The sequence below is a fragment of the Cibotium barometz genome, chromosome 1, assembly GCF_041138505.1.
Source record: "Cibotium barometz isolate CiBa-2024 chromosome 1, ASM4113850v1, whole genome shotgun sequence".
Classification (NCBI taxonomy): Eukaryota; Viridiplantae; Streptophyta; class Polypodiopsida; order Cyatheales; family Cibotiaceae; genus Cibotium; species Cibotium barometz.
Window position 1 is genome coordinate 73665624 of NC_141046.1, and position 25950 is coordinate 73691573.

At 47.0% G+C, this 25950-nt stretch overlaps 1 protein-coding gene across 1 annotated transcript in view; it reads left to right on the forward strand.

The window, feature by feature from the left end:
• Nucleotides 1-25950, forward strand: part of LOC147642398 (uncharacterized) — an 82497-nt gene that overhangs the window by 31228 nt on the left and 25319 nt on the right. The window contains exon 2 of the mRNA XM_086806015.1: nucleotides 21286-21358. Coding sequence (XP_086662141.1) covers nucleotides 21286-21358 — 73 coding nt within the window. The remainder of the gene's footprint in view (nucleotides 1-21285; nucleotides 21359-25950) is intronic.

Consider the following 25950-nt stretch of genomic DNA (forward strand, 5'->3'; position numbering starts at 1 on the left):
CATCCAAGTGCGGGATGCACGTGACAATTGTACTTCATAGAGCGTTTCTCTGTAGACGAAGTGCTAGCCGGGAGTGAACAGTAGGTCACAAGGCTGTGATTTGATGTCTTCATTCTCAACCACATCTTGTACTTGAATTTCAGCTTTATTACTTCTTCTTGTACATAATACAAAGCAATAGTTTAGGACTTGTGTGTGTTTTATGTGTGATTCCGCCGCACTCTTCTTTCTATCTCTGAAAGACCCTAGCACATAGGTGCAAGTGTTCTATAGACACACTTGGCCTTGACATCGACTCTTCCATCCCCCAACAAAATCTTCAAAAAATGAGCAAGATAGTCGGTTATCAATTCACCATGTTTCTGCATAAAACGCTCCCACTGCTCGTAATCTATGGGAATAAATTGCTTCAAGATTGCCTTGGAGCAGTCAATCCAGCAAGTCATTGAGTGGTGCCTAAGGTGGTCTTCCCACCACAAGAGAGTGGTACCCGCCAAAGCCGTACACACCAATTGGAGCTGAGAAATATCTAAACCACCTGTTGCGAGATGGTTGCCAATGTGGCAACCATCTTGCGGGTCCATTTGGTTACGACTTCTCCGCCCATCTCGCGTTGAACTTGGGAGGCTTTAGAAGTTTCATTAATTGAGCTCGTTCCTCACGAGGCGTAAACGAAGAACTCGGCAAACTGGTAATCTCCCGACATTGAGCCGGTGAAGGCGAGCGGAAACTGTCCGGGGAATTTGGTGGAGAGGGACTCCGCGAAGGAGACCATCGGTGATGTGAACGGCGTCTCTTGCTGACTACGTGTAGGTGTAGAATGATGACTAACGGATTGGGAGCGAAGCTCATCTAGTACCAAGGTATGGTTGAGAATGAAGACAACCGTGTGACCTGCTTTTCACTCTTGGCTAGCACTTCGCCTACAGAGAAATGGTCTGTGAAGTACAACACTGAGGAAGGCAGATGAAAATGACGATTTGGCGACCCACACATGTATATATATGCACCAATGCTCATAGTCGGCTAGTAGTAGCTATCAACCAATTGTACCCAATTGCCACATGGCAGTGCCACATGTCACGTGCTGTTCGACTCTTCTTAACAGCTGCTATCTAGTGTCTACCCTGCAGACTCGTAGGTGTGTCACACCATACCTGTTCTGTATACTAGTGAGGCTCCTCTCCTAGGCCTCCGGGGGGGGCTGTCTGAAAAGAAGCCAATCATCGAGTGACCGTGTTGGGCCCATACTCTAGGCTCCCCATGAAACGTGTGTGTGGGCTCCCAACATATGACCAAGGGGTTCCATATTACGGGCTAACGGAGGCGCTCCTTTGATGAAATTGGAGCGGATTGCTGAAGTGCCGGCCGAAGGTGGTCCCAAGCTTGCAGGAGGCTGGTTGCAAATCTGTCCTCAAATGCTGGGCTAACGCCACGAGCTGAGCCTGCATCTCTGTGAAAATCCATATGGTGCTTTGGGGCTAGGGACCTCCCCGGAGATCTGAGCTAGTAGAAAGTCCTTATAGGGCTCGCCTCCCAAAGGAAGTCCAGAAACTATCAACTTGCCCAAAAGGGCTCGGTTCTGGATAGAGGGATTGATGATGCCTAGACCCCCTTGTGTGGAGGCTGGCTGATCGCTTTCTAGGCCACCTTAGCCCATGTAGGCCTCCCATTGCTACCAACTCAAAGAAAATTGCAGATCAACCGTGGAACTTGACCAATGCAAGCTCGGGAAAACGCCTAGCAAGAAGTGATGTACCACATAGTGGCGAGTAGAACCTAGTTCGCCACCACGACCCGGCCAGTTAGGGAAAGTGAGGTTGAACTCTAGTATAACTTCTTCCAAATGCTCAGAAGAAGGGGGGCTAGCTGTTGCTCTAGGGAGATATCGATACCAACTTGGCATCCAATGTAGCGAACAGGAGTGCCGCTTGGCATCGATTGAAAAGCCTCAACTGGCCTCCAAGTCAGGGCGGGTGATTAGCCAACCCAGAACCCACACAACTTGTGCCAGTTGATCTGTGCGCTGGATGCATAGCAGAAGATCTCAATCGCATCAGCGAATCTCTATAGATTCCCGTCATCCCCGAATAAGTATATGCCGTTGTGTCGTTTACAAACTCTAAGTCAAGCACCTCCTCTTATGAGCAAATGGGGAGACGTAGACCCTGTAGCCTTGTCTCTCGCGCGGAGAGAAAATTGCTCATGGCCTCGGCAACAAACAAGAAGAGAAAAGCAGCTATGGGCAGCTCTGCTCGGACCAAGTGAGAGAGCGGGAAACTATCACCTTTGGCCCCTTGAATGAGAACCTGACTGTGCGAAGCTGAATAGAGCTCGGAAACACCTCAAACTTACTCCTCTGGAAATCCCATGCGGCACACCGTCCCTTGCAGGAAGCTCCAGTCCACCCTGTCATAGGCTTTCTCAAAATCAAGAAGAACTATCATAGGCTGAGTCTGCCGCCCTGCATCTCCGGAGGTTTGATAGAAACTCAGTACGAAGGCCTTTGTGTGAATATATGCTCTTAATGTGTGTGTGTGTGTGTGTGTGGAGTGTGTGTGTGAGAGCATATCTTGATACATAGTTCTACACCCACTATTGGGCATTGATGACGTTAGTGGGGATGTCGTAGTATCTAGTCTATACTATGCATAATGGAGTTGATAGTTATATAGTCTTGTGGGTTGACTACCATGAGTATATAACATGCACGTTCCTAAAAGGTGAATTTGGGCATGTTCCTGGATTCATCTAGGTATATAATTCAGCTCTATTAGCGGACATGCAGATTTCACATTGTGAATTTTTCATCCGAGTTGCGGCCAGTTGATATTGTGCTTATTCTTTCTATCTTTAGCGGTGCATTTGCCCTATCAACTACTTATTTGTTATACTAATTCTTTCTATTTGCTACTTCTCTTAGTGCTAGGCTTCATTATGGCTGAGTCTGCCCTACATCTCCGGAGGTTTGACAGAAACTCAGTACGAAGGCCTTTGTGTGAATATATGCTCTTAATGTGCGTGTGTGTGCGTGTGGAGTGCGTGTGAGAGCATATCTTGATACAGAGTTCTACACCCACTATTGGGCACTGATGACGTTAGTGGGAATGTCGTAGTATCTAGTCCATACTATGCATAATGGAGTTGATAGTTATATAGTTTTGTGGGGTTGACTACCATGAGTATATAACATGCACGTTCCTAAAAGGTGAATTTGGGCATGTTCTTGGATTCATCTAGGTATATATATATATATATATATCAAATCTTGCTGTCTCAACCCTGGCCAAAGCGTTGCCTCCCAAAAAGGGAAGATGTTGTCCAGAATGCTCCGATCTTGAACAAAACATGTCTGTGTGCCATGAATCAATCAAGGAGGAAAGGCCGTAGTCTCCGGCTGATTGATTTGGCTAAGATTTTGTATGTGGTCCCAAGGAGAGTGATGGGCTTGCCAACTCTCCAATTTGTCACCACCCTCCTTAGGAATCAAATCGATCAATCCCTCGGACAACCTCTCCGACATGGAGGTCGTGGCCGTAATCTCATTGAAGGCAGCTTTAAAGCCGCCTTCCATGATATCCCAATGATGAAGAAATAAGGAAATAGGAAGCCCATCCTCTCCAAGGCATTTGCCCTTGGGTAGAGCTTGTAGAGCCTCCATGGGCTCCTTTGAAGTAAAGGGGTCAATAGGAAAGTCCAGAGAGCGGGGGGGGGAGGGGGGGGACGGGGGACCACCTCTCTTGTATGCCGCCAAACCCGTGTGTGAAAATATACCTAATATTGGTATTTTTTCCAGCCCAAAAGGTTTATCTTGGGCAATTTTAGTGTGTCTTGCTGCTGGTCGACTGCTTGCCCTGGCCGACCAGCAGCCCAAAGGACTATATACATAAACACATCATAAAATCAGCAAAGCACAACAACAATCGACTTCTTCAGGCTTGACTTCTGCTGCTGCTGGCACCTGCTCCATTACATGCATATCTTCTTGTTGCCGCTGCCGGCACTTCTACTGTTCCAGCCTGACCAGTTATCACATCAGTACCACATCATACTTCTGTTGCTGCACATCATCATCAGGCTGTGCACTTGTGCTGCCGCGCATCATCATCAGGCTGTGCACTTCTGCTGCCGGCGCTTCATCACCTCATAAACGAAACTACTGTTTGCTGTTTACTGCCGGCACTTGCACAGCATCAGAACATCATCAGCGTTTTACAGTTTCAGCGTTTTCTTCTACAGGAGATATCATCTCGGGACAGCAGCCCACCCTCTGCACTTTTGCATTTTCCTACTGCAGCTTATCTTGGGACAGCAGCCCCCTTTCTGCTCCTTTACCTCAACATCGGGATGGCAGCCCTCTCTGCTTATTACTTCGGGACAGCAGCCCACCGTGCACTTTGGATCGCGGCCTTCTCTGCCCTCAGCATCAGCACGGGACAGCAGCCCTCTCTGCTCCTTCAGAGTCTCACACTGAGCTCTTGTACTGGATTTCATCATATATACACTCACTCATTTCATGCTGTGTTGATTTGCTACAACAATCGACTTCTTCAGGCTTGACTTCTGCTGCTGCTAGCGCCTGCTCCATTACATGCATCATCGTCTTGTTGCTGCTGCTAGTACTTCTACTGTTCCAGCCTGACCAGTTATCACATTAGTACCACATCATACTTCTGTTGCTGCTGCTGCTGTGCACTTTTGCTGCCGGCGCTTCATCACCTCATAAATGAAACTACTGTTTGCTGTTTACTGCCGGCACCTGCACAGCATCAGAACATCATCAGCGTTTTACAGTTTCAGCATTTTCTTCTACAGGAGATGTCATCTTGGGACAGCAGCCCACACTCTGCACTTCTGTGTTTTCCTACTGCAGCTTATCCTGGGACAGCAGCCCCCCTTTACTTCGACATTGGGATGGCAGCCCTCTTTGCTTATTACTTCGGGACAGCAGCCCACCATGTGCTTTGGATCGCGGCCTTCTCCGCCCTCAGCATCAGCACGGGACAGCAGCCCTCTCTGCTCCCTCAGAGTCTCACACTGAGCTTTTGTACTGGATTTCATCATATATACACACTCATTTCATGCTGTGTTGATTTTCTCTGATCTCTCGTACATTTGGTCCTTTCGTCCTTTTGCCCTCACATGGTATCAGAGCTATCGTGAGCAAAGGGATTGAAGACCTTGGGAGCACACAGCATGGATCATCTACCCATGATTCCGGAGGACTAGCCTTTCTTACCAGATGTTGATTCTCCTTATTTAGATATAGACCACACGGAGGATGGGATTTCAAGGTCTTTCATTGGGAGACGACCAGGCCATTTACACCTACTCACCCTCTACACCCTTGGCAGAATATTCCAAAAAAGAATAGATTCTGCACTCGTTGCCAAATGCCTCGACATGTTGATGATGAGAGTGGCATTAAAGCCAAGGAAAATAGAGGTAACAACCCCACTAACTCGAATTGCCAAAACAACCAAGGTGGTAGCAATGCCCCTAATTGGCGGTCAAGAGGGGGTAATAATCCAGCACCTACCGCTCGAATGACGACAATCCGTCTCTTACTTAATCTGGCCGCTCACCACAAATGGCTAGTCTACCAGATGGATGTCAAGAGTGCCGTCTTAAATGGCATTCTCGAGGAGGAAGTCTATGTTGACCAACTTCTGGGCTTCCCATTCCTCGGGCATGAGAACAAAGTCTTCCGCCTGCATAAAGCTCTTTATGAGCTTAAGCAAGCCCCCCGAGTGTGGTATCATCGCATTGACAAATTTCTTCGCAGCCAAGGTTTTCAACCATCTCACTGTGATTCCAATATCTATATCCACACTGATCAGGGGATGGTTTGCTACCTAGTGCTGTATGTTGATGATCTAATCATCTCTGGCTCACATCAGGCTGATATCATGGCACAGCTAAGAGGAACCTTTGAGATTATTGATCTCGGTCTTCTCCCATATTTCCTTGGCATGGAGGTGGTGCAACATCCTAATGGTATTTTTGTGTCACAACAAATGCGTTTTACCTTCACCAAAGTGGCTGTAGCAAAATGATGAGGTGTATGAGTGTTGAAAACTGTTTGTGTGCTGAAAACTCAAGGTACTGAAATGCTTCTTTCTGGCTGAATGCTGATGATGTTGTGTTTTGATGGTGTATGGCTGAATGCTCTGGCTGAATGCTGATGATGTTGTGTTTTGATGGTGTATGGCTGAATGCTCAAGCGTTGATGCTCCTTGTGCTGAAGGATGAAAACGCTCGACTCCAATGATGATGAGATGGAATGAATGATTGCAAGGCTATGCTATTTATATGTTCTTATGTGCTGGTCGGCTGGCTGAAAGCTGGCCGACTGCTACACGACTTGTATAAATGGATAATGTTGGAATAATATGGTAAAAATGCTAGAATAAATGCCATAAAATATGGTAAAAATGGTAGATGATGTTCCAAGGCTTTTGTAGTGATATGATGCACATGAGATGAATGATGCACATGAGATGAATGATATGCAATATGCAAGCATGATCTGATGCAAACCCTAAGGCTTCTACTGAGTCTATATGCGTGAATGATTCTCTCCAAGTGGGTTAAGGGACTTGATTGACTGACTGACATTGGCTGAGGAATGACCTATGTTGCTCGTGCCTGACATATCCTGGACTAAGGATTACAATGGGGTCACGACGAACGACAAATATCAAATTTTAAAGGGTTCTATTGCTGTACAGTGTTGCGCTGATGATGAGCCATCTTGTCACCATGCACTACAGTGCAGAGTGCATGTGACATTCTCTCCTGCTTAGCTTGGCGGTAGGTGCATGACTTCCAAGTAGTGTGCCAATAACTGGGGGTATTCTTGAAAGAACTCTTCGTCTAGCCAAGCTGCTTCGTGGGTACCTCGAGCTTGGACCTTCATATAGAACTGACGGAGTCTTCAACCGGAACCATGCTTCCAATGATGAAGAAGGATCTGCTCAGGCTCAATGACTTCTGATTCATCTACCACGTTTGGCTACTGTTTATCTGAAACATCTGCCACGTTTGACTTCTGATTCATCTACCACGTTTGGCTGTTTATCTGAAACATCAAAAACTTTTGGTCCAACATATGGTTTTAGCCAAGAAACATTGAAAACACCATGCATCGTCCAACTGTTAGGCAACTTCAATTTCATGGAGACATCACTTAACTTTTTAACTATAGGAAAGGGTCCAAAACTATGGAAAGAAAGCTTGGGGCAACATTTGCCCACTTGTTTCAATCTTTGTTTCGTGATATGCAAATAGACTCTATTCCCTTCCTTGAAGTGGATATCTCGTCTAGACTTATTTGCTGTCTGTGAATGGAATAATGGCCAAGCTCCAAACTCTTCGGTATCGACGTGTGGATTGGTCATCCTATCCGAGTCTTTTCCAGAGATTTCGAGAATGGTAGACTCCTGAATGGCCTGGATGCGGGCCACTGGGTAATGCTTACCAGGGATGTACTTGTTTAATCCTCCAAACTATTAGAAGAGCTGACTCCATCTGATGTGCCGATCACTCCACTGGGCACTTGGCATCGTCCGGAGCCTTGGTGGTCTGTGTTAACTGTGAAAACTCGTCCATAAGGAATAGGTTTCAAACGTTTAGAGTACTGACTGATGTTCTAGCTTGCCTTTGAAAGTCTTGGAAAGACAAGAGGGAAACTTGCTAGGAGGTTTCTTCCTAGGGACCAAATCGATATGATGATCCTTAGGACGAGAGGGTGGGAAACTGGGTGGGAGATCATCCTCATGTCTGAATGTCTAAAAGGAGATCTGCCAACTGGGGGAACGAAGAAGAAGATGAGACAACTGTTATCGATGAGATAGAAGCTGTCTGAGCATAAATCAATGCTCCTTCCGCTTCCTTGCGGACAGCTCGTCGGGCCTGGAGATGAGAAATCATAGAAATTCCAAGAATGCTCCTATCCCCACGAATCATGATAGGCTCAAGAAAACCTTTAGAGATAATAAAGGTGTCCTGCCTCCAATTGGGAATAGGTTCATACTGACGAAACCACTAGATTCCTAAGATCATGTCACACCTCGAAAGAGGAGAGACAATGAAATCTTGCTGGAATGAGGTCTTTTGAACTTGAAAAGGAAACTGTTGTGCCTTTTGAGAAATGTGGGTGCGGAGACCAGGTGTAAACTTGTCCACCTCCAAATGATAGGGCACTAAGGTACAACTCATGTTGGTGGTCAATTGGGAAGAGATGGCATCATCAGAACTGCCCATGTCAAAAAGAACTATGAACTGGCGGCCCTTGGCAGAGTCATAAGCTCAGATCAGGCTTTTCTTTGTGGTTGTAGCCTCGCCCTCCTGCTTAGCATCAAGCACGATAGATGGCATGAGATGCATAGAAGGTAAGAGCTGAACCGCATTGGTGGTAGCCGGCGGTTCTGGAGGAGCGGGAGATACTGCGGCAACTGTGGTAAAAGGCTCTTTGAAGGCTTGCTCGGCTTGCCATTTTTGACTATCCTCCTTACCATACCCAATGGTATGACATAAAAAACATATGTTGTCTAACTAGTACTTCCTTTCCTCCTCTGGAGGAAGATATCCTCCAGTGACGCTTGCTTTAGTCTTTTCCTCAGGGGTTTTCTTAGGCTTGGGTTCCTTACCGCCTAAACTAGAGCTACGATTGTTGTCTGTCTTAGCGTCTTTAGAAGATGGAGCACCCTTCCCCGGTTGGGGTTCGGTATTAGACTGCGGTTGTTTAGGTTTGCTTTTGTTCATCTTCATTTCTTCATTTTGAGCCAGAGTCAAAGCCCAGTCATATGTGCTGGGTTCAAAGTTACGAACTGTGAACCAGATGTTAGGATCTAATCCACGAATGAATTGATCCATCTTGGCTTGCTTAGATAACCCTAATTGTTGTGCTATAGCTTTACCGGAAAACTAAAGCACGGGTGATCCGTTCTGTTTGAGTCCATAGAACTCATTTGCCAGGTTGGTCAAATACTGGGGAGGGAGAAATCTGGTCTTAAGGTCATTGACAAAGGTATCCCAACGAAAAGCTGTGACACCTGTGATGTGGTTTGATGGATACCTGTGAGGTGGGGAGTTGCTACATGGACTTTGTCTTGAGGATCTGTTAGCTTTGCCAATGGAAAATAAGCATTAAAGTGATGAATAAATTGATTGACAGCTAAATGATCACACTTACCATCATACTTACTAAAATTCGATTGAGTTCGGATGATGGTTGTCGATGTCGCGGGATGCTGGCTAGTGGCACCTATGGGTGGGAAAACTGAAGAGAGGTGCTGATATTTGAGATGCAAGGCCTCCTTTTCCCGTTGGTGTTCGAGTAACATGTGCTCTCGATTGAGCTCTCGTTGGTGCACCCGAGTGGTAAGTTCAGCCTGACGCCGGTCTTTTTCAAGCCTGCGTTTGGCTTTCTCATAGTCCCGTTTGTCTGTTTTTTCTTCCCCCCATCTGGCTTCATCCTCTCGTCTTTGTTGTTCCATCTGAAAGAAGAGTGTGACGAAGTCGGGGTAACTGGAGGAGTGGGTTTTGCTGCTCTTGTCTCCAAGAGTTGGAGACACTCCATAAGAAGCTGGTTCTATGCTTGGAGTAGAGCTATGGTATTTGTAGTAGGAGGAAGAGCAAGGTCTCCTTCGGGGGAGACGTCTTCCTACTGATGTGTAATCTCCTCTGTAGACATGTTACTGAAGTCGGTGGTCGTACCGGAGCGAAGTATGACCATCCAAGGATGCTCTCACGCTAGGATGCGGTGTGTGTGGACAAGCTGAATCTGATACCAACGTAACATGCAACAGAATTATGCGTAATGAAGGATCTTGTCACACAAAGTCTCACACCGCCTCCTTTATCCTGAGTTTCGCGAGTCTTTAGCAATCCACTTTATCACTTCAAACTTTAAGAGATGAGAGAGAGATAGATCTATACACCTTATTGGGTTCCAATGGGTTCCAAATTATCCACTGAAGGGCCTCCTCCTATTGCTAGGAGTATTTGCTTTATCTTTGAAGAGAATGAATGAAGGACTGAATTGGGATTGTAGATAGCCAAACGCAAGACCTTTAAAAGACCAATAGTCGGGTTGAATTGTACACGGCTGTAGGAGCACCAATGATGACCGATGTCAAGCCTATGCACTCTTCCAATGGAATGTAGGAAGGTTGCAAATCCGAGGTTGAGAGAAGGGGCTGATTGGGACTGTTTCTAGGCTATGTTATGCACTATGAATGAATGAGAATGCTGCGTTTTACCTTCACCAAAGTGGCTGTAGCAAAATGATGAGGTGTATGAGTGCTGAAAACTCAAGGTACTGAAGTGCTTCTTTCTGGCTGAATGCTGATGATGCTGCGTTTTGATGGTGTATGGCTGAATGCTCAAGCGTTGATGCTCCTTGTGTTGAAGGATGAAAACGCTCGACTCCAATGATGATGAGATGGAATGAATGATTGCAAGGCTATGCTATTTATATGCTCTTATGTGCTGGTCGGCTGGCTGAAAGCTGGCCAACTGCTACAAAACTTGCATAAATGGATAATGTTGGAACAATATGGTAAAAATGCCAAAATAAATGCTGTAAAATATGGTTAAATAGTAGATGGTGTTCCAAGGCTTTTGCAGTGGTCTCTGTGGTCTGTGCAAATGAGATGAATGATATGCAATATGCAACCATGATCTGATGCAAACCCTAAGGCTTCTACTGACTCTATATGCATGAATGATTCTCTCCAAGTGGGTTAAGGGGCTTGATTGACTGACTGACACTCTAAGGTGGAGGAATGACCTACGTAGCTCATGCCTGACATATCCTGGACTGAGGATTACAATGGGGTCCCGACGTATGACAAATATCAAATCCTAAAGGGTTCTACTGTTGTACAGTGTTGCACTAATGATGAGCCATCTTGTCACCATATACTAAAGTGCAGAGTACATGTGACAAAAGGAGGCGACGGAATGAAGTAGCGAAGGGGACAAGCATGGGATTGGGTAGCTCAATGGAGGGCAGCAGTAGAGGATGTGAAAGAGAGCAGAAGGTGCAAGCTAAAGCTAGAGGAAGGGGAGGAGTAGAGGACGATGGGGCTAGCTGACGGAAGCGCACAGAGAGAGAGAGAGAGAGAGAGAGAGAAATGAAATGAAATGAAATGATATATTAACGTCTTAAAAAGGCCAAAATGACCTATGAGACCAAAAAGGTTACAACAATTGGTGGATCTGATACAATGTCTGTGTAAGGAAAGCTAAAAACAATTAAACAACTAACTGAAACTGAAACAACTATGAGGAAAAGTACGGTACCAGGAGCTCCTAATGGATAACATGTGGGAGGAAAGTGTCCTGGATGAAGTCGGGGAGACAACGCTGAAGCCTCCTGCTGATGGCCTTGGCCAAGATCTTATAGGCTGTCCCTAGAAGAGTGATGGGTCTCTACTGTCGGATCTCCAATCTGTCACCACCCTCCTTAGGAATCAAGTGAATCAAGCCCTCTGAGAGCCTCTCTGGCATGGCACCTGTAATCATAATCTCATTGAAGGCAGCTCGAAGGCCACTTTCCATGAGGTCCCAATGTCGAAGAAAGAAGGAGACTGGAAGCCCGTACCGTCAATGCCTCCACCAACTCCTCAGCAGTAAATGGTGTCAATAAGAATGACCGAAGAGAAGGGGAAACCACCTCCCTCGTATGCCGCCGTACCCTCTCGCGTGCGTCTACGACGTGTGAAGATGCTGGGGCACCAGTGAGGAGGTATCAAAAAAAGTCCGTGGCGATGGCTCTCACCGGGGGGGGATCTAAAACAATAGCTCCATCCTGGCCACGCAACCTGCGAATACCATCTCTCCTCCTTGGGGGTCCAGCTATCTCAAAGAAATCCCTTGTGACTCTGTCGCTTGCCTGCAGCCTGAGTCCAGAAAGAGGCCGTGGCGTGATACCTGTACTCCACCCTCCTCTCCTCTTATGAATCTAATCTCTGTGCGAGCGGCGGTAAGCTGACTCTCGATCCACTGGCTATCCGGGGACCTCTCCTAAAGCCGCTGTAAAGAGGCAAGACTACTCCTCAAACTACTCTCTTGCTCCCGAAAACCCTCTAGTCGGCTCTGGGCTGCCTCCTGCAAGAAACTTTTGATCTCCCTAAGCCCTCATCCAATGTGCATGCAGCAGAGGCTGAGAGGCTGAGATAAAATCCAATCTCGCCTATATCTGCTCTATCCTGCTGCATATCTCGGGGTCTTGAATGAGGCTATCCGGAATCCTCGAGCTCACATGCCTGTCATGCCCCTAAGGACAAAATAACTGAGGCGTGATCAGAAAAGGAGGTACCTGCCAAAATACCAATCATATCCCCTTGGATGCAATCCCACTCATCAACATAAAACCGGTCAAGTCTAGAGAGGTTGGGGCCTGTGCTCCTCCTATTTGATCTTGAGAAGCAAAGGCTGCCTGGGCTATGTCCAAACTCTAGAAGATGCCAAGGGTCTTGTCCCTTGACTGCAAGAATCATTTCCTCCCAAGCTAAGTACTCTGCTTCTAAAACTGTGGCTGTGCCACCTCCAAGTTTGTCCTCTGCTGCCTCAATCATGTTAAAGTCACCGCCCAAGCACCAAAAGTCAGCCTAAGGGATGGTTTGCCATACTGAGTTCCAAAAGAGGACTCTACTTGCAGCAGCGTTCGGAGAATAGATGTTGAGGAGGCCAATGCTATCCTCTCCAATAGTAATGGTAATCCACTGTGCTCGGCCAAGGACAATGTCTCCTGAGCCAGTCACTGCCGGCAGCAGTTGCTCACACAGAAATACACACCCCTCCCTGTCCTTGAGGGACCGAAGGATGGGGACCAGAGAGTATGACTCCTGCCTGGAAGAATCTTCCTGCATCCGCGGGTGCGCCCCTCTGAGAGATGATGCTCCTGAAGGAAAAGAATGTCGGAATACGCAGCGGATATGAGACTAGAACAACTGAGTGCACACGCAGCAAGACTCCACGATGAAGATGAGCAAACGCAAGAGAGAACCACCAGCCTTAAAACGCAGAACTGAGTGTTGAAGAGCAAACACAGAAGAGAGAGAGAGAAGTTGTATAGACTCTGCTATATACAATAGATCTAGTACATACGATACAATGTTGTGTGGGGGCAAAACACTCCATATATATGGCCCTAAGCTGCTGATTAGCCAACCCAAAACAGGCCGACAGCAGCCAATATGCCCACGATTGGGAGAAAACTCCAGTCGGCCAACATAGTGTAAGTTGGCCAGCACTGAGCACTGGGACAAACCCAGTCGGCCTGCAAAAAACAGGGCATACCAGGACGGCCAGCGATACAACAGCCAACAACACTCCCCCATAGCCAAAAAAACAGGGAAAATGAACAAATGAGCAAAAAATGGAGAACTATCTACACGGGCGCGCAAACCCACAACAGAGGCCCTAGTGTGTAATGTATAGACATGAGATGATTGCTAACACCCCCTCTCAGCTCCTGGATGTGGAACCGACCCCAGTGAGCTGGAGTGCTATCGGAGCATTGCCTGAGGTAGAGCCTTTGCGAAGAGGTTTGCCGCATTGTCCTCCGTCGAACAAAACTCTAGCAAAACTTCTCTCAAACAAAGTGACGCTGGATGACCGTGGGTTCCTGCTGTAGAAACCCAATCTCGCCAAGCAACCTTCGAAACTGCACCACCTCGCAAGCAGCACCACAAGCAGCCCGGTACTGTGCCTGTGTAGACAACAAGGCAATAGTTGGCTGCCTCTTGCTGCCCCATGAGAGCCAAGGATAAAACTGTAGTCTGATGTAGATCTCCTTGTGTCTGGATCTCCTCCCCAATCTGAGTCACTCAAGAGTCCAAGATCCTTTGTACCTTGCATATACCGCAAGATCCGCAATCCTGCGTCCCAATGAGTCTTCAAAGGCGTCTAGACTCTACATAAATGAGCTCAACAGCCCACTAGGAAGCTCAAGTCCAATCTGGTCTTCAGCAACCAAATCAATGACCCAAACCGCTTCCGAAACAAAGAGGCATCCACGTGCTCACAAGGATCATCAACTGTAACTTTGGTATGCCAAGTCTTGGGAACCTGCTGAAGACCATTGAAGGCCTTCCGGAACCTGTAAACCACCCCCTCTGACCTGGAACCTGAAAGCTTGGAGGTTGCTCAACATACAGCTCGTTCTGCAAGTCACCATTTGCCACTTGCATGGCTTTCCTACAAGTCCTCTGGGAAAGAGCTTCCACAACTCCAGGAGGCTCTTTGTCTCGAATGATACGAGACATCAGGGCATAGTTCACCTATAAAGGCTCTTCTGACTGACAAACGCAAGAACTGGAATGTCCCTGTCTACTATTGCCAACATTTGGCCAGCCATCCACTATCTTGTCCAGAAAAGCAAGCTGCAACGTATCCACATTCAAGTGGTCATGACGAAACTACCACACATCACCTAACTGAAAACCTGTACTAAAAAATCCTTAGCAGTAACCGTGAAGACTCCAGCTTTTGTGCACTTGGAGTTTATGGCCACCGGCGTTTCATCTTCTTCGAGCAAGGAGGCGGTTGGACTCACCGCTAGGGACACTCAAGACTGGATTCTCAACAGTGGTGCTTCCAGGCACATGACTCCTTCCCGAGAGTTATTACAGGATCTTCGCAGGAATGCAAGTCACATCCTGATTGGTGACGTGTCCACTATACCTATTCACAGTGAGGGCAGGTTAGAGATCGTTCCTGATGGCAAAGGAGAGAAGCATTCCTCCCAAGTTCTTTTCGTCCGATCTCTTGGTTTTCATGTGTTGTCAGTGCATGAGGTTTGCAAGACTGGCGTATGGGTGGAGTTTGATGAGCATTTTGTTGCTCTACGGAACAAAGTAACAGGCCAGACTGTATGCGAAGGCGGAGTGGAGAATGGGATCTACAAACTCTCAGCACTCTCTCCCTTCTCGATGCTCCGCTTAGGACATTTTCTCCAATAATGGCCTTTCTCATCACAATTGTTATAGGTCCTCTTTGCCTTCAAGGCGTCACGAGCCAAGTTGGGCTCCTGCTCGGAAGACTTCTCCTGTGAAGACTTGCCTTTGCCCTTACTGCGGCCTTGCGACCGGTGGCCAGTCAAGGCTTTAGAACCTCCGCCTTGTGGAGGGTTTGTAAAACGCTATTCCTGGTCCAAGACCATAGGCACAAGCTCCTCCCATGTAACGGTGCTGAGCCTGCCACTGCTGATCAAAGATGAGTAGAAAGCCGAGTACTCAGAGGTCCGATGAGACAACAAAGTGATGGCCATGTCCTCTGAAGATATCTCCTTCCCAGCTTGAAGAACCTCGTGCTGAAGAGCCTGCAACTTGTTGATGTGCTCCTGCATCGTTGAAGACTTTGCAGGATCCATCACCCGCATCTGCACTTCCAAGGAGATCCGCTTCATGGGTGATACCCTGTTGTACAAAGAAGCCAAATGCTGCCAAATCCCTCTGGCCAGCGTCATATGTTTTATATGATTAATCACTTGTGGTGTGCAATTAAGGAAGATGAAAGAACGCACATGGGCATTGACATGATCCCACAACTGTGCCTACGCCTCCCGTTCTTTCCGAGTAGAGGGTAAAAGCTCCCCATCCTCCAACTTTGGCCGTGGAGACTCCATCATAACCTTCTAGATGCCATAGTTGGTCCGGTTCAAGTGTCGATCCACCGGGAACGTGGGGAGAGTAGGGATCTTCACATGCTTCTCAACCATCTCAAGCAAGTCTGCCATCTTAGGGGGGTAAATTTGTTCTTGTGAAGGGAGGGTGGGTGGGAAAAAAATGAAGACGAGGCTGCAACTAATATGCAAGGTGGCCGTCGAACGGTGATGGCCACCTTCTACCCAATCTCCAAGTCTCGAATAGCCCACAGGATCTCTAATCAGCACCAAAAAACCAATAGTCCTACAAGCTCTTCAAATCTCCCACAAGCTCTCCAAGGTCTTCAAGAAACAGTCCCGCAAGCTCTCCAATGTCTCCAACCTTCAAGCCACTTGGGGCTCTGATACCATGTCGGAATACGCAACGGATATGAGAAAAACAACTGAGAGCACACGTAGCAAGACTCCACGATGAAGATGAGCAAACACGAGAGAACCACCAGCGTGAAAACGCAAAACTGAGTGTGGAAGTAGAAGAGAGAGAGAGAAGCTGTATAAACTCTGCTATATACAATAGATCCGGTACATACGATGCAATGTGGTGTGGGGGCAAAACACTCCATATATATAGCCCTAAGCTGCTGGTCGGCCAGCCCAAAACAGGCGGACAGCAGCCAATATGCCCACGACTGGGAGAAAACTCCAGTCGGCCAGCATAGTGCAAGTCGGCCAGCAGCACTGGGGCAAACCCGTCGGCCAGCAAAAAACAGGGCATACCAGGACGGCCAGCAATACAACGGCCGACAGCATTCCCCCTCACCATGGCCCTTTGAAGCTCGCCTCGTAGGACGCCTCGTCTATGAAAGCACTAAGGATCCCCTAAACCCTGAATGTTCCATGAAACAATCCGCATATCAATCTCGGTGTGATGCGGCACTAGCGGAATTGCCCTCCACTCGAAGAGTCTTGGGCGAGGGTTTAGATGGGGAATAATCACAATCCGTGCGGGGGGAAGGCGCGCCAGATGGGCACTAATCCTGTCCTCCATGTGATGCCTCTCTGTACGAGCACGCGAATATGCATGCTCCGGACTCCATCGATCACAGTAGAGGTATCTATAAGAGGGGGGAAGAGGTACTGCAGCAGAGGTATGCATGAATACAAAGAGCAGCACCTCCAGACTGGAGACTACCATCTCCCCGTCCTGGCCTCAATGGGCTGAACCTCCAAGCTCCATCCTAGCCAGAGGCTAAAAATGGGTGAGAATGTCGGTGATGCAGAGATCGTGGAGCGATGGTCATCTCTATCGGCTCGGAGAATCGGTGAATCAAGGGATGGACTGATCTCGCCGATTGCCTCTGCTCCGGGTCAGGGGTTTTTGGGGGGCGACGAGAGTGCTCTGGAGAGGCAGAGAAGGGCGGGGGGGGGGGGGGGGGGGGGGGGAGATAAAGGCAGGGCGGAGTGCGCTGCGGGGGGTAAAGTTGGTGTCGAGACCGAGGGAGGAGGTGGGGGGGGCGGTGGTGCGGAGAGGCCGGAGGTGCGGAGAGGCCGGGGAGGGGTGCTACTGTGAGGGATCCAGTAGAGAGGAAAGCTGAGGGGAGGGGCCAGCCGGGGGCTCAGAGAGGCCGGCTGGCCTCTCAAAACATTGAGGGTTGGGGGGGGGGGGGGAATCTTGACTAGGGATCGGCCACCATACTGGTGGGGCGGGAGGGGCCCACTCTTGGAGAGGGCGCGTCACCAATGAGAAAGTGTTGAGATAAATGCTCGTAATCGTTTTCTAACAGAACCGATTCCTCTTGAGATCTGTCAACCTGGCGTGCTTGGCGGTGGCGCTCGGCTTTGGTGGTCGTCTGCCGGCCCGAGCGCGGTCCAACCGTCCGCCACTCACCGTCCCCTAGGTCACCCGAAGTCGGGGCTTGGTGCTCTACTGCCTGAGGGCCTGCCCCTCTCTCTACCCCTTGGTGAGGGTCAGCACGAGAACCGGGGGAAGGAACCACCGGAGGCGGTCTCCTGGACTGCTGCCGAGGGCAAGCTCTAGCTGAATGACCCATTTGTCTGCAAATGAAGCATTGGCTTGGGAGGCTAGAATACTCCACGCGCTTTTATAGATATACAATGCGGTATAGACTCCGGCGAGGCCACACAGATGCGAAGGGATGGAATCCCAGTTGCCCTCGTAAGGGCCAAGGTAGCGGTGGGGGGGGGAGACTCCATCACTCTCCTAATGGCACCACCAATCACCAAGAGAAGAGGAAGGTACTCCTTTCTAAGGCATGGGAAGCAAATTGTCATTGGGAAGCCCGAAACTCAAGCCAATGGGTCAGACGCAGGATCGTAGCTGTGCTGCCATCGTGCAAATAAGGCTTGCGCCGTATGCAGTGCAAGGGGATTCAACTGCATGACTTGGTCTGACGCCGATGGCGAGTCAAACTCTACCTGGTAGTATCCACGCCCAGAGGGTGAATATCGGTGATCTTTGCAGGTTCGCCAATGACGCTGGCCTGAAATAGATCCTTGAGCTGTCCGCGCGCAGGGCGGCTACCAACAATTTTGTAGTTAGGGTGGAGGCCTCAAGTGAGGCAACAGTCGTGGCAAGAACCTTTAGATCCGCTTCATAGAAGGAAATGCAAGCTACGTCAGCTTTGGTCGGGGATGAGGGTGAAGACCAGAATGAACCATAGCTTGCCGAATAAAGCTGAAAACCCTAGAAGCCTGGAAGCATTAACGTGCATGGGAGGGGAGAGAGGAGAGGGGTGAGGAAACGAGAGAGAGAGAGAGGGGGGGGGGCACTGTGCAGTGAAGAGAGGGAAGGGGGACGGACATCAAAGAGGGGGAGGCGGGCAAAAGAGGGAAAAGGGGGGGGAGACAGCACAGAGAGGGGGGCGGGCGGAGAAGCGAACAAGGGGGGGGGGGTGGGGGAACACAATGGGCGCCGGGGGGGGGGGGGGGGGGGGGGGATGGTGCAGGTGATGCCAGCGTAGGGGGGGATCTTTGGAGCGTGCGCACGACGATTTTTAGAAAACCTGGTCTGTGTTTTTGCAATGCTTGTCTCTTTTGCAGATTATCTTGTGCAATCATGTATGTGCAATCATGTATCATTCAGTTGTTATGTACAATATGGCTTTTATATATTAAGTGTGATGTGTGTATTGTTCATGAGACGGTGCCCAAGGATGTTCACACCTAGCCGGTGTAGTGTCACCATCAAGAATTGCTCGGGAAGACCTGCTATTTATAGGTTCCAAGAACGGGAGATATATCCATTGCATAATGCATATGCATGCATCTCTACCTGCTTGAAACTGTTTTCGCGTGACTTGTTTTTGTGTGACTGCCTACTATGACGTGTTTAGTTCACGGACAGGGGACGCCCACTCGTGAACCGTGCGAATGCCTTGTATTCTGACATAATTTGTGGCATGTGTACAGGTGGTTAGTATTCATTTTAATCATTGAAATGGTGGGAAAAGGTTTATAACCTTTGGGTGTTCAGACTTCATTAAAGACTAGATGGTCCACTAGGTTATGCCTGGGGCCCAAGAGTCATGTGTGGGAACCCCAGCCTTGGGCAACCCACTTGGTCATTTAATCCCACTATGTGGCCATTGTTATATGTGGACACCTTATGGAGGTGCCCACCATTATTCAAGGTGGGCTGTGCCACATGGCACAAGGGAGTTGATCCCCCCCACCACCTCTCCCAAATCTTTTCTACGACTGTCCTAATCCTTCTTGTGGAGGTGGGTGTGGGTTTTTCCTTCTCTCTCTCCCTAGCTGAAAGTCAACCATCTCTCTCTTCCCGTCGCTCTTTTTCTGCTGGTCAACTGCTCCCCTTGTGGACAGCTACTGTAACTGCTGAATCTGCTGCAAGAAATGGGTGCCATCCAACCAAAGAATCAGAAGGTGTCAAGGGAGATTCTCTGGAGAGGCAATGAGGACTGGAAGAGTTGAGTGCTTGGGTTGCAGCGGGCTTACGCAGAGCTTTTTCAACTTGGGTAAAAACAACCTTATTGAAAAAACAACCATTGGAGTAGAGTCTGTTTACATAGTTGCTTTGAGAACGTTGCCACACACGATTGTCGCGTCAAGCTGCAATAATTGAACCACTGATTTGGCAACGTTGAAATATGATGCGTTGAGTATTGCCAGTATTTGAGCTCGATGCACAGCCCTTGACCCACTGCGATTGTGAAGAAATTGGGGGCCAAAGCTTAATTTTAGCTTATTGGATGTTGCCAATCAAAAACGCACTTGATCAGGCTCAAAATGTATCAATACATTTCTCATCCCACTAAATTCTGTAAGGCTCAAAGTAAGAAAAAGACTTAACAAGAGATAAGGGACATGAGTGTTCCCTGCTAATACCAAATGAAGTATACTTCTAGCCAAGTTGGAGATATAAGAGTGAGATATGGAGAGGAAACATGAGTTCCACTCATAGTTGGATAGAAACACGTGTCAAATTTGTCCCATTCCATACTGTTTGTATTGTTTCTAACGTACGGTACTTTAGAAACATTACAGTTTTTTCATACACACACACATACATTCACACTCATACACACACACACACACAAATACATGCATGCATACATACAGTACCTAGTTCCTTCGGCATGTGTGTATGTATGTATGTGCATACATACGTACACACATTCAGGGGAGAGGCATGTGCGAATGTATGTATGTACATTTGTACAGCTCTCTTTCAAAGATCTGTACTGTTTGCATGTTTCTAGAGGTTCTGACAACCCTGGTTCCACTAATGCTACAATTTGAACCACCTGGCGGATTGACAATCAGGTAAGAAAGTTGACTACTGTAGTCATGGAAAAGTCAGCCTTATGAAGACAATTACATTACTCCAAACATTCTTGCCATGTGTACTCTTTAGCTTGCTACACTTACGAGGATGAATTCTTTTCTCAAATGACTAAGGTTGATTGTTGTAAACCTTAATTTATCGTACAAGCACAGTGTGCTTGAGCCAGAAGCTGCATTGTCTTGGCACTGTTTTTGTAATGAGCTGTATATGCTCCTCTTTTAGAAATTCATAGATTGGAAGATTTGGGTATTGGTCTTGTCAAAGTGATATATGTGAAGTTTTCAGATGCTAATATCTTTCATAGCTTTACATCAAGTGCACATTGCAATCAACCTAAGTGATCAAAATCTATTTCAAGCCTGTTGTACTGTAATATCTTATTCCCAAACCATGGTAGCTGGCAAAACCACCAAGAGTTAGAGATGGACACAAAGGGGTGAACTTTTGAGAGTAAGGCTAATGATAACCCAGCCAGCCTATTACTCACCGAATGAGGTGTAAAGCTTGGGGATAGCCCTGATTGTAAAATTGGACCTACAAATAAGTGCTTTATACAGAATTTGGCCCCAATGGTGTTTCTAAGTAGAGACAGGTAAACTGACATTAAAGTCACCTACAAGTAAAGTGCCCTTATTTAGGGTCACTTATGTAGCCTTGTGATATGCTAATGGCTTTTTAAGGGGACAGAACAATAATTGGCGATTTTTTCTGCCTTCTGTGTTTTTTAGGTGCATAATTGATAGTTGATATAAATATATTAGGGTTTAAATGCATAATCAATAGCTTATTTGATGTTTTCAAATGGAAGTTGACATCTCTCTCTCTTGACTTGTCTCTCCAGGCCTTAAGTAAGTTTGGACGGGCTAAAATCGATGGTGTTGCTAGCATGAAATGTGAAGCCTATAGCAATGATGGTCAGTAGTTGTTTTAAAGGTTAAATCAAATACAACGGTTTAGGACCTTTGTTTTATGAATATGAGGGTCGCAGTGGGCAGGTTTTACTCTTATAAACTTTGGATTAAAAAAATGCTTAAATCTGCAAGTAACACAGCCAGATAAAAAAGCATAGTCGATCTATGAATCTTCTTTTGTTTTTACTTTCTTTTCCACTCTCTTTGATAGTAGAGAGGAGTGTAGTGTCCTTTTCTATTCTCTAGTTGAAGATACTACCAATTTCCTGCAGGCCCCCCACAGTAGTGTCCATTGTTATTCTCTAGTTGAAGACACACCAATTTCCTGGAGGCCCCCCAACCCTTCCCCCCCACACCCCTTACGCACCCACCACCATGTGCAAGCCTTCACTGAGCCCCGGCCTCCTCTTCCTGTCACAATCCTCTAGAGAGCTGTGACCTGCGGAAGGATTTCCAGGATTCTGTCCAGGAGCATGATGAACTCACCCATGGAAGGGTTGGTGACCCTGGTGAGTTATGTGAACTCATGGAAGTGTTGGTGAACCTAGTGAGTCTATGAACTCATGGAAGGGTTGGTGACCCTGGTGAGTTATGCGAACTCATGGAAGGGTTGGTGACCCTAGTGAGTTATTTGAACTCATGGAAGGGGAGTTGCTCTTGTGAGTACGATACTTGGATCTTGCATGGGTGGCGCCCATGGTCGCGACTATTTTGGTGTACAAGATGGCAAGTTGGGAAATATAATCCAAATCATTGCGCACAAGCATTTGCCAGTGAAATGCACTTGCATGTGTGACTTGTTTTGTATGTTGTGTTTTGGCAATTTGTTTCTGTGTTCACGTGCGTGCCTGCGACATTGGTATCATAGCAAAGGTTTCTCTGTTTGAGAAAGGACAATTTTTGGGCTCTTCGTAGATATCTTGTTAAATTCAGAAACTACCCAGCACTTGATGCGAAGTGGGTTGATGAGGCTTATTTTAAGGAGTACCCAGAACTCTTTATTGCATACATGGAAGCTTTCTAGTTGCGGGACAACTAATTAGAAGTCGGGGGGGATGTCACAATCCTCTAGAGAGCTGTGACATGTAGAAGGATTTCCAAGATTCTGTCTTGGAAGAATCTAGGAGCATGATGAACTCACCCATGGAAGGGTTGGTGAGCCTGAGTTATATGAACTCATGGAAGGGTTGGTGACCCTAGTGAGTGGTGAACTCATGGAAGGGTTGGTGACCCTGGTGAGTTATCTATACTCATGGAAGGGCAGTTGCTTTAGTGAGTACAGTATTTGGATCCTACAGGGGTGGTGCCCATGGTTGCGACGATTTCGGTATACAAGATGGCAAGTTGGGAGATTTAATCCAAATCAGTGCGCACAAGCATTTGCCTATGAAAGGCACTTGCATATGTGACTTGTTTTGTTTGCCTGGACATTGCCTGGTATTTTGCCTATGAATATCCACGTGCATCGGGGACGCCTGGACAGCCCATGGACGTGTGTGTGCACACTTGTTTGGGATTAAGGCGGTGATTTTATGTGTTTTGTAGGTGGTAAGTGTACACACTCAACCTTATTTAATTATTTTTCCTTTGTCCACTAAAGTTTATGGTTGCAAGTTCAAACTTATTAAAGTTTGGGCGGACAAACTTATAAGTTATAAGAGAGTTCACATCGGGCTGGACTTTATTAATGTACCGAGACCAGTTATAAGTGATGGGCACCCGGGCACTGGGTCAAAATCCTGCGAGCTGCTAAAAGAACCTGAGGAGGTATTTTTAAAGCCTAGGAGTTGCTTTTTTGGGAGGTTGGTGTGCTAAACAAGCTAGGGTAGCCAAAAAGAGCAAGTCGACTCCTTCAAGAGGGAGCATAGGGTTGTTGGACAGCAGAGTGATGAGACATGAAGCTGGCCGACCACTTCTAGTGGTGCCAGATGGCTGGTCAACTTCATAAACGTATGCTGTAGGGATTGCTTTTATGCTGGTCGAGTTGCATATAGGCCACAGGAAGTTAGTCGACTTGTATACTGGCTCTCTAGGGCTGGTCGACATCTTCTCCCGCTTATCTACAGGCTGGCTGTGCTGTTTTACAGCATAATTCCAGAAGATATCAAGGATTTCTTGGGTCAGTACACGTACAAATTGTGCCTAGCTTCTTCCCTGCTCCTTGGTTGCTAGACGATTTGGCCAAAGTGCTTTTGTGAGCTGTTGGTTAGAAAGCAGGCAGAAAAGTGCCCTTGGTTAGCCCATGTTCACATGTGGCACTACTCATAACATATATGCCAATAAATCTCCCTTGTAGTGGCAATGTGAACCTATACAAGGTCGGTAGTAGATCACTCTCTGTAGGAGAGTAAGCCTAAAGCTTTGCGGAAACCTTCAAACTTCTCTTGAGGCAACGCCTTTGTGAATAGATTTGCAACATTGTCCTGTGTAGAGCAGTAAGATAATGAACTCTCCCCTACATGTATCCTCTCCCTGACATAATGATAATGAATCTCTATGTGCTTAGTACGTGCATGAAACACTAGGTTTTGTGCTACGGCTATAGCACTTTGACTGTCAGTGAGTATGGTGGTGGGTGTCTGTTGACCCTCATGAAGATTAGCCATCAATCTCCTCATAGCCATACACAATCTACTGTGGCTGTAAAGGCCGCCCCGTACTACTCAGCCTCTCAAGTAGATGTCGCGACATTGGGTTGCTTTTTGCTCAACCATGATATGCATGAATGCCCCAAAAAGAAACAATTCCTACTGATAGATTGCCGTGTATCGTAGTCACCAGCCCAGTTTGAATCACTGTAAGCATGCAACTGCAAGCTGCCCCCGTGGGATATACCAAAGCAAGATCTAGGGAGCCCTGAAGATAGCGGAAGATCCGCTTCATTGCTTCCAATGCTTTGTACGTGTGCTGTGCATAAATTTGCTACACCCGGAAATCCCAAACTGAATATCCGGGCGTGTGTTGTATAAGTATATGAGGCAGCCCACTACTTGGCTGTAAACATTCATATCAAAAGGCTCTCCAACATCATACATGCTTAAATTGAGCCCTAGCTCCATGGGAGTACAGATGGTTTGACAATCTTGAAACCCAGATTCGTGCAACAGCTTTTGAATGTACTTTGTTTGCTATACATAAATCCCAACATATGTCTGCACAAATTGTATGTCCAAATAATAATGCAACAATCCCAAATCTGTCATCTCAAATGACGTTTGCAATTTGTTGAAATTTTCTCCATATCATTCCTAGTTAGCAACATGTCATCCACAAAGAATGAGCATAATCAAAGTGCCATGATCCTCTTTCACATAGATGGTGCTCTCTGTTGGACTATTGCAAAAACCTTGCGTGGTCAAATAAGTATATATCTTCTCATACCAAGCTTGGGGAGCTTGCTTGAGACCATAAAGTGCTTTTCGAAGCTTGCATAATTTGTTTTCATGACCATGCATCACAAAACCAATGGGTTGATTTACATAAACTTCCTCCTGCAAATCCCCATTGAGAAAAGCTGATTTTATGTCCAACTGATGCACTTTCCATCCATGATGGGCACCCAATGCAACAACACATCTAATTGTGGCCATACGAGAAGTAGATGCGAAAGTCTTATCATAACCAATGCCCTTTATATCCTTTGGCCACTAGCCTGGCCTTGTACTTGTCAATGGTACCATCATACTTTCTTTTTAATTTGTATAGCCACTTTGTGCCAATGGGCTTCTTGCAAGCAGGCAAGTCTACCAAATCCCATGTGTTGTTTTTCTAGATAGAATCCATCTCATTTTGCATGGCTTTCACCCAATGCATCCTCATGAGCCTCTTCAAATGAATCTGGCTCATCTGCATCACAAATTATACTCATGTAAGCAACATTTGCATGTTCTCTTGCATTACGTGAGTGCAGCTAGACTGGAAGAAACATGAGAGTGCAGCTAGACTGGAAGAAACACGCATTTGCTCAGTTGTATCAGCTAAAATGTACAAGGCTCATGATCCTTCTGGAACCTTCCCAGAACATAAATACAGAAGATCTCCAGCACATCATGTCAGGCTCCATGAGCCATACATGTACACCATGTCTGGCCCCACAAGCCACACATGTACTATCATGTCAAGCTCCATGAGCCATACATGTACTGCCATGTCAGGCTCCACCAGCCATACATGTATGTCATGTCAGGCTCCATATGCCACACATGAACAATAGAAAACAGAAGTTGTGAGGAATTTTGTGCCAGAGCAACAGTCGGGGGACCCATCGATAGTCTTTTCCTCTAGGAGCACCATCTTTCCGAGGGTCATATTTGTCGTTGTGGGAAGATTTTCTAGGCAAGAGTTGCGCTTTTTGGCCTCCCTCTTTTGGCACTTGCAAGACGTAGGAGGAGAGTTTGTATTTTTGTCAGTGAGCAGCTCTTGCCGGCAATAGGTTTGAAGGGGTCTGGAGAAGAATTGTGAGGGTTTTGGAGGAAAATCAAATACCACCAGATTTCTTAAAGAAAGACAGATTTATAGGACTGCTACATGGTGTTATTAAGGAAAAGGTGGAACCCAAGGACCCCAACACTTATGCTAAGGTAGTCACGTTGGCT